A 13,308-nucleotide genomic window follows, 5' to 3' on the forward strand; every position below is an offset into this window, starting at 1 on the left:
ACCGCCCCCATCCTGTCATTTATCAATTTCTCAGTAGCCTACTGTTGAAAATTCATGAATGTACATGTATAACCCAGGCCCTAGGGCCTATATTTTTTCACCGCAGAAGATCGATTTCTTTTCTCAATGACAATACTTCACATCATCTGGCTAAAAGCTCTAATCTCGAATTGATCTCTCTTGGAAAACATGTTCATGATTTCTCCCCAGGGGGGTGTTACATCAACCAAAATTGATTTCGATTTCAATAGGTCAATGTTAAGGTTTGATGAAATACCCCCAGGTTCTACTCAGTACATGCCATGAGGCTAACGATTTTGATGTATGATAGATAAGACATAGAAGAAAATCAAGATTTATTGAAAATCATTATTTTCAATTTTGCACTCGTTTGTTTAGAATGTTTTTCTTTAGACAATGATCAGAGGAAATCCTATTGGAAACAGAGAAGAGCAAGGGAACAGTCTCTCAAAAGAAAAGACTCCAACTATTTAGCATCAATGTTTTTACTTATCGGATAATGTCGGTAATACGCCCGTCAGAATTAAAGTAATCTCAAATAGTAGAACTGAAGATAAACGCCTGAAATAGAAAACTACACTGTCGCTCATAAAGGTGGAATATTTTAGTTTTACCCCAATTTATGGAATTATTTTCAAAATTATTTAAAAATAATAGATCTAGATAATAGTATACATTTTCAGATTTTATTGACAAATAATTTGCCAATAATTATGTGTTTTGCGTGACAAGCATGTGTATGCTACTATGCTTACTAAGTAGGGGAGCTACGCCCTCAAGTCATAAATGACAGTAATGAGGATTAATGCCCCACAAAAGGGCACTTATATAGCACATCGACACGGTTTTGATCCTGGGGCTTCACAGTTACGAGGCCATTGTTTTGTCACTGAACCATGACTGTACGCAGCGGGGGCCTAGGGTAGGGGGCAGTTTCTATAAATTAAAAAAACAAAACAGAAAACGCAATAAATTTTCAATAATTTATTGCAATTTACCCCGGTCCCCAACATAAAAAAATCCTCTGGACGGCCATGCATTATGGCTCAAGGCATGGGCACACAGAAAAAATGTTATGTTGGGAACCGGGGTAAAATGCAATAAATTATTGAAAATTTATTGCATTTTTTATTTCTATTTTTATTTTTATTTATGGAAACTGCCCTCTACCCTAGCCCCCGCTGCGTACAGTCGTGGTTCAGTGACAAAGCAATGGCCTCGTAACTGTGAGGCCCCATGATCAAAACCGTGTCGATGTGCTATATTAGTGCCCTTTTGTGGGGCATTAATCCTCAATACTGTCATTTATGACTTAAGGGCATAGGTCCCCTAGTTGATAAGCATAGTAGCATACACATGCTTTAGCAGTGACACAAAACACACATTGGCAAATTATTATTCAATAAAATCTGAGAATGTATACTATTATCTAGATCTATTATTTTAAAATTATTTTTAAAATAATTCCATAAATTGGGATAAACAAAATATTCCACCTTTATGAGCGACAGTGTAGTTCTTACTTCACAATCGGTAGAAGAATTACCTGTTTCGGTAAGCTTTCATTTCTGAGGAAGTTTGCAGCTCGTAAGTGAACAGGTGAATTTTTACTTCGTTTGTTAAGAAAGAACTAATTTTCAAGTTACATCATCAATCAGATGGACTTCTTTTGTGATTTAACGATTTAACTTCGTGAATGGGCAAATCCTCTTTGTAAATCAAGTAAATGCTGATCCTCATGATCATGCATCTAAAATATGGCATCAAGGAGTTAATTATCATCATCATCATTATCATCACATATGAAGTTTACATCATCAGCAAGTACATATACACCCTTTCAGTATTCACGTGGAACCACCCCACCCCCGAAATGTATCAAAGGGCACGTTTACACGACCATCCAACGTCGTAATTTTACTAGCCTTACAATTTGTGGACAGCAGTGTTTACATGGTAAATGGACATATAAAATATGTAGAAAGATATTAAAAGCCAATAGGAAGAAAACGAAAACAAATGTGCATGTCGAAATGTGATGCGTGCTTTCACTAATATGGTAATAATCATGCATTGTACATGCTTACAAAAGACTTTAAAAGATATATAGGCCCCTATAACCTGTTTGCTTCTCTCTTATAACATACCGTTATCGAAAATCGCTGGTAGACTAGGGCTGCAATGGGGGCTCAAACACCTTACTTTAATTCATTCGTAGTAGGTACATGCTTTATTGCACTCAAAGTCAAAGACAGTGACAATATCCGTATCAGATTTTAAAAACAACCGATAGTCCTTCGCTTGTTGTGATGCAATTCTACGAAATTTCTGAAATAAGACCCGGGACCGGACGCGTCCAAACTAGAGCATGAAATGACAAGAGCGATAGCAATCGAAATGGTGGAATATAAGGAAGTATCGATTGACGATGTACATCTATATTAAAGCGCATGTTCATTCTACACTTGCTTTTAGCTTTCAAGGATTGAACTTATTTGATGTATTCATTCTTTCATTCTTTCATACTTTCTTTGTTCCTTTTTTTTTCTCTCTCTCTCTCTCTCTCTCTTTCTCTCTTTCTCTCTTTCTTTTTCCACTTCCAAGATACTCTATCAATACAACCAAGTTTAATTATAGGGATCTATACAACTTCTTATAGAACATGAATTAACTACAAGATGGGTTACTTGCTATTAATAAACTATAAAAAGACTGGCAGTGTGCCTTAGAATACGAAAGCATCATCAAAAACATTCTTGTAAATCTGTTTTTCAAAAGTAGGTCGCCCTAAGGATCTAACTACCGCCTTGATGTAATCTCGAAATGATTTTTAACCCGTTACCGTTAACACATTGAGCTGTCATGATGACTATATTATCGCAGAACTACCAAATATAGAAGCTCAATTCAATATAATACTCTTCCTCCTACCACTAAATTACTTCCAACTGTTCACACATTCAACAAGTATTTAAACAATACTATTCCAGACTTCTTGTAGTTGTATCTTTTTTTTATTTTTCATTTTTTTATATTTTAAAATAATTTACTTGTCTAGCTTTCTCTCTTGTATATATTGTAACTATTTCTCTCCTGTTTCTTGTTTTACTCGAATTTGCTCTTATCATTATCGTAAGTTCTTATTTTGCTGTAAGTTTTCCTTACTTTTGTACTATCTATTTTCATGTTTTCTATGTCTATAGGGACCCCTCTGTAAAACAGCATTGTTATGCTAACAACGCTGAGTAGGGCCATCCCTCCGTCTTCTTTTTTTTTTAAAGTGTGTCTTTATGATTGTAAATATTATATGTTGATGTATTTTTAAATGACGGAAAATAATGACTTTATGGCATAAAATAGTCCAATGTGTATTTCTGCATTATTTTGTCCCACAGAACATCCATTTTCATTACATCTTTAATTTCTTTGAATTGGTAATAAAGAACTCCCTGGAAGTTCCTTTCTACAGCGCAGGCATGACAGGCACGGCAGGAAATTAGCGACAGATTTAATCGATGAATATGATAAAGATCTGGTGAAGGGAATTACTGTGGTAAGAAAATCTAACCAATCAGTTCACTCAATTGTAATCTACCTGATCTGACTCGGAGTATAGATAACTGCTCAAGGGCAGTATGTCATGGAATTCCAAAGAGTTTTTTCCTATACGTTTGCAGGGCCTAGATTAATGCCGTCTTCGCATTGATGGATACAAGAATTATAAAGTTAGATATAGACACTTGTCTTGCTGCAATGTGAAATTAAAATCTAGCTCTTTCTTCACAATCAGTACCAAAAAAAACACCTGTTATCATATAGGTGTGCATATTTGTAATACATTTTTTGTACATATGGAAGACGCAAGCATCGAAATAAAGTAGTTAACCAAATTGCTCAATAATTTAGCATTTATGTACTAATGAAGGGAAGACACTCGATGCATACATATGGAAACAATTTATATAAGCCCAATGTTTAGTCAAGATTATATGTTTTCTGATTTTCCCCACGTAGAGCTACTCATGATGATGACATTTCATATATATATATGATCAATGTCTATTCGATGATATTTGACACTGTGTTTATTATGTCGCCGAGATGCCCTAATAATATATATGCAGTACACATCATCTCATTTCGATGTCCATACGATTTGATATCTCACGCTATGTTCTCCTTAGCGCGTCGAGCTATTCAACATTGTATGGACAGCAATTTTAAATGACATTTTGCTATACGAAATGAAACCATGGGGCATGCTTATAATTCGGCACATGCTTTCGTACACTAGGGACATCGAAAATATGCTTAAACGAAACGTGATTTAAACGTCAATTATTTTATCCTCCTTATGAAAACAGCTTCGAACGTCCGATCAGTTACATCAGAACCCTTGCCAGAGCCTGGGAAATATATGATCGCAGTTAGAAATCTTTTACAATTCTTTGTTCAGCGGTTTAGAAAAAAAGAACGGAAACACACCGGTTCCTTCTACTGACACTATTGACACGAATGGTTATCAATGTGTAAATCTCAATGCAGCATGTACATCTAATATGGCAAGCTGAGCTTCAGCATTCAAAATGGGGACTTCCCGTAATAGGCCATTTTTCGTAATGTAATGTAACCAAATTTATACTCGATACCAATTATGCCTCGATACCAATTATTTCATTCACCTGTATAAATTTTTGTTCAATTGTCAGAATGTAAATTGCATATATTACTTGTTGTTAGGTGGAGAAAGCCATACTGTTTGTCCTACCTAGCAACAACTGACGTATGCAATTTGAATTCTGAATATTAAGATACATTTATAAATATTGGTACCGGTATTGGTGAATGAAATAAGTCGCATCCAGGTACTTCACAAAGGCATATGCATGAATCTGGTTACATTACGAAAATGGCCTAATTCAAGAGAGAGGTTTTCATTTTTGTATAATTATTGAAGTCTCTTTGCTCTTACAAGGAGCGGAAACTTTGACCCAAAATGAGGACATTGGTGTAACATCTCAGAGGGCCAGAGGGGAAGGGCCATCTATTAGGGACTTTTAGATTTGCACGACGATAACATGGACTACTACGTGTGCCTGCCAGTGCCTTAGAAGGCATCACACGTAGCAGTCCACTCAAATTTAGAAGTCCCTGTTGATTGGCCTTAACAAATGACGTCACTATTTGACATGACAACCATTTTAACATCGGCATAGATTAAAGGGGAAGTCCACCCTGAAATTAGGTTAGTTTTAATAGGAGTAGAAAAATGAGAGAAACAAGTCAGTGAAAGTTTGAGCAAATTCCGATTAAAAATAAGGAAGTTAGGATTTTTGAAGTTGTGATCAATCAAACACAAATTGGCAACTCTATGACGTATCATGCGAGCTCAACTTCCATTTGCTCAGTACTAAAAAAATCTAAAATTTTCATTTTCCCTCAAGAAAAATTTCAACCATACATGCACCCTAAATATAATAATTGCAAATATGTTTCTATACTCCCCCTGCAAGGAACAAATATATATTCCGACATCAATAACGAAGAAAACATGATTTTATGGAATATTATGCACAAAGCAAATGAAGGAGAGCTCGTATAATAAGTCACAGAGTTGCCAATTTGTATTTGATTGATCACAACTTCAATAATTCATAACTTTCTTATTTTCATTCAGAATTTGCTCAATCTTTCACTCACCTGATTTTCTTATTATTCTGCCTCTATCGAAACAAACTTATTTTTGGGGTGGACTTTCCCTTTAATATTGCACCGGGAAACAATTGAAATAAACTTGAAGCCTTTGGTGTTATCTTTCCCATGATAAATACAATGTGGCAAAGGAAGATTATATCGTCCCTGTTTTCACGAAGTGACGGTAGTGAGAAAAATCGTCACGCAAAGTGAATGCAATTTTTTTTCCACTACCGTCACTTCGTGAAAACAGCGACATTATGTGGCATATAATAATTAATAGTTTGGAGGATACGCCACAGTTAATACATGCATCAACACCGATACACTATTATATAGGATGTGTTTTTTTGTTATTATTGGCGAACACGGGAAAAATCTATGGATGCAAAAATGGATGCAAATTTTGATCATATCTATATTATAGAAAGTCGGGTGGATTATCTCTCTCTCTCTCTCTAGGAATGTTGGGTAGCGATTGAATACTATATCATTGACATTTACCAGATTTAAAGATAAAGTTGAGTTCTGGTTATAATATTATAACAATGATAATAATAATACATTCATAGAGCGCAGAGACTATTCAACATGAAGTATATATTCTACCGCGCTACAAGAGCTCCTGATATGCTTAGATTTATAGCTAATTGAAAAGATGTGCTTTCAGTTTTTATTTAAAGATATTCACATATGGTGATTTCCTGACTTCAAATGGTAAGTAATTCCAGACTTTTGGGGCTGCACAAGCAAATGCTTGATCACCTAGTGTTATGTTTGTTTTGATAGAGGTAATCTGCAGCAACAAAGTATCTCTGGAACTGCGCAAGTAGCGATTGCATTTTGGAGAAGAAAAAAACGGTGTGGAATCGATCAGAAAAAGTTGATCATGTAGCATATAAGTATTGATGTGTACTGCAAGGTTCTGGAGTCATCAAAACGATAAGAAATTTGGCCCAGTCTTGGTAAAGTAACAAGCACTGCACACAGAAATGTGTATATGGGACTACAAAAACATGTGGTATAAAATTCGGGCTTCATTTTTAAGGTGTTACTTGTCATATTTAGAATATGAAGGCATTTAAAAAGCTATGCTTTTCAGGTAACATTTTTTTTCTCTGAAGTTCTTCCGCACTTGCATAATAACAATGATAACGCTCACAAATTATTGTTCACCTCTCCCTTGAACTCAACCTTCTCTTTAAGCATGCTGTTCAGATACCTCTCATAAGTACGTGTTGCAAAGTCACACCGAAAGATAATAATGCCCAGCAATTCATACAATGATGTTTAAAAATGTCCACTAGAATCCTTACATAACTTTGATTTCTGAAAACTACACGTGTCTTTTCTTTGCATTCAGCTGTACATGTAAATGGTATTTTTGCATGATTTTATTAATCAATTGCAGTCTGATCGTACAGGTGCCTCTGATACAATTTCTAAGTGTGTTCACCCATGCGGAACTTTTCCCCAAAACGAGGGAAATCCATTATCCTTCAAATACGTCTCTCTCTCTCCTTGACCAGTGTGTTCATAATGCTCGATAGCTATTTTCTCATTGTCATTCCGAGTCAAGTGAAAGTGAGAGTAAAAGGCCCATGTGGTAGCTTAAACCTCTGCTATATATTTTGTTTTAAAAACCATAACCGAGTTATCCAATAAGGGCATGTAGTATTATTACTGAATTGTATTACTGCCACTACTGCTACTACTACTACTACTACTACTACTACTACTACTACTACTACTACTACTACTACTAATACTACTACTACTACTACTACTACTACTACTTCTACTACTACTTATTCTACTGCTACTACTACTTATTCTTCCTTACTGCTGCTGCTGCTACTTCTTCTTCTTCTTCCGTGGCTACTTCTACTGCTACTACTAATATTACTAATAATGATTGCATGAGGGATGCCTGAATGGATATGAGATAAGGGTATAGTACTTACGTACTGCATGTAGACTACAGCCTTGCACATGAAATCGCCATAGATCCAGGTCGGCAAGGCGAAGGTCGAGGCGGTGATCGGAGCACAGACGAGCAGGAACATCATATCGCTGACGGCATTGTTCATGATGAAGAAGTTGGTGACGCTTCTCATGGCCTTATTCCTTGCTATGATCAAGATAACGCACAGGTTTCCTATCAGGCCGACCACGGTGATGATCCCGAAGACGACCGGGACTATCATGTACCCTGGACCTCGGGTGTGGACAGTCTGATTCCCTAAAAGATTCTGAATAAGGACCGTACAGTCTGAGTATAGAATCGAGCTCGAGTAATCAGAATAGAAGTAATGGCCACACCCCATGAGATCGATGTCGTCGATTACGTCCATATCGACCACGCTCTCTTCTAACTCGACCACCTCCATCTTGGGCGTTCCGTCAGTAAACAAGTGAACACAAATATATTTCAAAAGTTAGGTGCGACGGGTTAAGAAACACCAAAGAATGACGTTATTGGAATCCAAGCTGATTACTCTATTCGGATACCCATGGTTACCAGTTGTGTTGTCATTAATGACGCACATGTGTAGACTTTTCATTAATGAGTGCAAACGAGATCAACGTTTAACGCACACCTGCTCACCCCCTCTCCTAATCAAAGAATCTTTGTTCATTAACCCCCCGTCGTCGACCTGAGCCGCGTAATCACCTATCCCTAATGCTGGCGCGCGTAAAGAGAGCAAAAAGTAGAAAAGCATGGATAAAACAAGTCGGCAAAGTTGTATGCACGTACGAAGCTTTACACATCCTTTTGAATAATAAACATAGGGATTCATTGATGGTGTTAAAATCTCGAGACCTGTAAAGTGATTATCTTCAAGGAAAACAACAAGTGCCTCGCGTTTGGTAGGACAATGCGAAAATGGTGTGTGATACCCAAACCATCACGCAGCATCCGTCCATCGAGAGAGAGAGGATGCAACCGGTTGCATCTCGAGTGCATTAAATGTTCGCACACAAGGCTGGGAAAGTACGCGATGAATCTTTTTGTTCATCCCGTTTACACTCCTATAATTCTTCTCTGCTCCGATGGCAAGGTCGAGAGTTATTTTGTGATCGAATTTAAAAACGACTACGCTTAGAATACAACCAGATATCATTTATTTCCCACCGAATATATTTTGGAAGATTAAGACCCCAAATTAAATTTGAGCTGAAAAACATGTAGACAAAAAGTAACGAAATACCAAAGAAATAATAATAATAATAATGATAATAATCTTTTAAATTCCACTCCAAATTTTATTAAGTTAAACCGAAAATGGAAATTCTTTTTGCCCAATTGATCGTGAGCCTGGCAGCCTCTGAGCAGCGCCAGATCGACGTTGCTATATCCCTTTATTGTTGAACGCCAAACAAGGTTCGAACCCACGACCTCCCGCTCTAGAACAATACTTCTAACAATAATGTTTAGACAGTTATAAGTATATATTCATATTTACAAGGGGAATACAGACCTACACAATTATCTTATGTAACACGATAAACATTCCCTTTGTTCTCACTAATATAATTCCAACACGGATGCAACTATTTTCGAAAATTCAACTTAAGCGCAAGTTCAATACCCTATTTTACCTCTCATAGAAATCATGTTCAGATTGCGTATAAATACCTCATTGCCATGTTCCCACATTTCAGTAGGTGAATAAAGTGAATATAGTCTCACACTTAACGCGCAGAAACGTCTAGACCTCCACCCTTGTGGATTTGGCTTGTAAGCAGCACAATAATAACAATAATAATAATTCCACTTTATATAGCGCTTAATACATCTATGATGTCTCTAAGCGCTTTGAAGACACATGGTTATCTCTCCGCCAATCGTTTTATAAAATTTAGTAGGGGCAGGGTTATTCATCATCTTACACAATAATCATTTATTGCCGCCAAGACAAAGCCAAACATGCCGTTCTATATTCCAACAATCGTGCTTCACAAACCTGACAAATAAATTCAATACACGTTTTCTCAAAAGCCTCATTTCTCTGCCGCCTAGTCACGTCATGTCGTTTCTCTTCTTTCCATTTTAATATCGCCTCTTTTGAATATATCGTCACGGAAACTGGAATGACCGCAATGAGGCCGTCTGATATTTGTGCCAACATCAAAAAAAAAAATCATGGTTGCTATTTCGATAACAAAAAAAAGAGAGTCTGATTATGTATTCATAGATGAATGGTGTTGATCACCGCTAATTCATTATTAATTCTGGAATACGCCTTTAACTGTTCATTTTATTCGTGGTTTAAGCCAACATTACCACATTCGCTTCTGGCATTAACTGTCGGAATTTGAAGTCAAGGAATCCCGATACAATCCAGGGGAGTGTTTCACAAAGACTAAGATCGACTTTAAGTTGGATTTAACTATGGTCGGCCATTCATGCCACTGGTTGCTCTCACCATTGGTCTCTCAATTCTGATCTTTAGATAATATTTTTTCCTTCAATAACGAATTTTTGACCATGATTTCTATGTCCCTTGAGAAACCAATACCAGGAATGGTTAGAGGAACTAGTGGCATGAACGGCCTGTCATAGTTAAGTCCAACTTAAAGTCGATCTTAGTCTTTGTGAAACACCCCCAGGAAGTATTTTCTCGCTATAACAGGTCCTCTAAAATTGATACACCACTTCCAAATAGACTTGTTGTATTTATTGTATTTATTAAAAAGGGAACATTCGATAACAAACAATATTGGCTACAAAGCATGACGGTTGACATGATTTAGATATTGTTGGGAAGCTTCAAAATGTTAATAGGCCCTTCGTTTCAACGACTATTAAATGATGCTTCAAAGAATGAAATCTAATATATCAACGGATTTTGTTGTTGACGTTATTGTCTCACTAAAGTCAACCCACTTGTTTTCATGAAAGTCAAATGATAAAAGCAATATCTCAAAGAAAGCGTGGTCAGCTTTTAAGTACTATTTTACATTTTGAAATTTAGAAAAAAAGTGTTTGAACATGCATGAATCTGTATTCTCTAGATAAAGGAATCTTGAATTGTCCATGCCGAGCGAGTATAGCCTTTGTCTTGACAAAAATATCATCATTTTCTCTATTAATAGGACACTGCTGTGTAGCTTCATAGGCGCTAGGAGAACATTTGCATTTATAAAGGGAAAGATCGAAAGTGTGTGGGGGGTGGGTGGTTAGAAAGAGAGAGAGAGATGGAGAGAGAGAGAGAGAGAGAGAGAGAGATGGGGGAGAGAAGGGAGAAGGAAAATGGAGATAGATGATATGAACAAATATAGAGGGAAAGTGGGGAGGGAGGGAGTGAAGAGATAGAGAGGAACATTTAAGAGAGACAGAAAGAAAGAGAGAGAGAGAGAGAGAGAAATTAAGAAAGAGAGAGAGAGAGAGAGAAAGAGAGAGAGAGAGAGAGAAAGAGAGAGAGAGAGAGAGAGAGAGAGAAAGTAAGAAAGAGAGAGAGAGAGAGAGAGAGAGAGAGAAAGAGAAAGACAGCTATGTATATAGATTGTAAGATAAAAAGGTAGGGAGAGGTTAACGCAATAATATATTGATTTTTAATTAATTGCCACAAGCCTGCATTTAACGAATCCGACTAATCAAAGGATTTATCATAACAAATCCTGGTAAGACTATTGCCCTCCTCTTACCCCCCTCTAGACCTGTCATCATCAACCCGAGTTTGCCAAATTACCCGCTATTTTAACTAACCCAATCGCAAATTATCCAGCTAATTTGCGTCTTTATCAGCCCGCAGTTGCAATTAGCGGGTAATTCGGTCGAGAAAATATCCCGACAAACCTTGGTCTTGTTTCCTAACTATTTGCTACTTGGGAAATAGTGGGCTGATTTGTGCCCGTCCGAGCTAGTTTGTGATTAGTGTTTCCGTCTGGTGTGGACGCAATCTTGAGCTTCGGGATAATATTCCGAGTCTGAAAATAGCGGGATATTTGGCAAAGTCGAGCTGATAAAAACAGGCCTGATACACGTGTACCGTTCTGTTAAATAAGAAGAAGATGGTGCCACTAATCCTGGAAGACTTACAGTGGATATTATGACAAGCATAATGTGATCAACATGTTGACCATTGATTTATTACGAGTGCGCGTCTCAATCTACAAAGCTTGGATAAAATAAAGAAAGGCCGCTTTTTATCAAGTCACACTCAAACGAAAAAACATCGAGAAGAAACAGTTATTTTTACTTTGATAACCATAGAAATATCCACATTCTGGATCCTAAGATTCGTGGAAATTATCCCAACTCTAATTAAACCATTGATATCAAATAGCACGTGCATCTAACTTAGCTTTCATTCTATTCCTTGCTGGCAATCATCATCATCATCATCCTTAACAGATTTTGTTCTCTTCCAGCTGTGGATGAGCCAACCGATTTAGTCATTTCACCCTCCACGAGAGAGTCGATTCTACATGAATGCAATACTTGCATGCTGCCCTCTCACGCTTGCTTGATGAGTGGGCCTCTGCAACAATCATAATGATCATTAATAATAATAATAATTATACCAATTCATTATAAATCTATATGTTATATATGTCTTTGAACACAATGAATAATTGATGCATTTTAAATTGTTTTGGTTCACTTAGAGCAATTGTACAATTTGCCAGCCCTCCTCTTGAAAGTGTTTTGCAGATTTCTTATCAATTTTACTTTAATACGCTTTTTGAAATAGTCTACATCTTTGTTTCGTTTTCCTAAGGTGGAGTAATAAGTGAACGAAAAATAACAACATTTATTGATTCATATCCCTGGTCGTCATTTCAACCTTTTTTTCTTCATCCTACCATATATTTTTCTTTCTTCGGGTGACCAATAGTTTTCTTCTCCAAAAGCTTATGCAATCACAGTATAAAAATACAATGTTGTCATGCTTGTGAGCCTTGTAATTGATGTCATTACTTTAAATGCAACATTCAAGATGTTTTGTCTCATGAATGAAATTGTAATCGTACTACCATTGTTTGTGCTCATAACGTTTATACTTCATAAACCAAATCTACCGTGTCAATGTAAATGTACAATTATCGAAATGATAATGTAAGCGTAATAATTCCTAATCATGCCCATCTGTTCTATAGGAGGCATGGGAAAATGTTGTCCCCCCCCTAACCCCCTCCACATTCAAAGGCTGTGCCCCCCCCCTCTTGTAATAGTGCACATGCATATATACGCAAATGCTTTCTTAAGGGATACAAAATCTTATTATATTATGTGTGGAAATAATTACTTTTACAAAATCAATTGAAATGTTCACATCCACCCCCTCCCTTGACTAGGCAAGTCTTTCGATTAACGGTAATTATTTCTTGTTTGTAATTTGGATGAAAAGCAAATTAACCAAAATTTGAACAATGGTTTTTACAATCAAAGATGAACAGTCATAATTTTTGCCGTAAAATAAATCTTCAGGAGGACCGACCCGATATTGTCTTTTATGACAGGATCTACGGCTTATCTCTCTCAATAAAATACTGATATAAGACGCTCTGAGTGCTAAAATCGTCTTTGATCTTTAAAGTGAAGTGATGTATGTTTTCAAAAGCCACACTTCAACGCAATCTCGT

The 13,308-nt window shown here is 36.7% G+C and overlaps 1 protein-coding gene across 1 annotated transcript; it reads right to left on the reverse strand.

Moving 5' to 3' along the window:
• Nucleotides 1–421: 421 nt before the first annotated feature.
• LOC115920660 (kiSS-1 receptor-like) lies at nucleotides 422–8,105 on the reverse strand. Its single transcript, XM_030976992.1, has 2 exons — nucleotides 7,680–8,105; nucleotides 422–433 (listed from the first exon to the last, which is right to left on the reverse strand). The coding sequence occupies exons 1-2, from the start codon at nucleotides 8,103–8,105 to the stop codon at nucleotides 422–424; spliced, it is 438 nt and encodes a 145-aa protein (XP_030832852.1).
• Between the last annotated feature and the right edge of the window lie 5,203 nt (nucleotides 8,106–13,308).

The sequence above is a fragment of the Strongylocentrotus purpuratus genome, unplaced genomic scaffold (assembly GCF_000002235.5).
Source record: "Strongylocentrotus purpuratus isolate Spur 01 unplaced genomic scaffold, Spur_5.0 spur5_scaffold_9, whole genome shotgun sequence".
NCBI classification, from domain to species: Eukaryota; Metazoa; Echinodermata; class Echinoidea; order Camarodonta; family Strongylocentrotidae; genus Strongylocentrotus; species Strongylocentrotus purpuratus.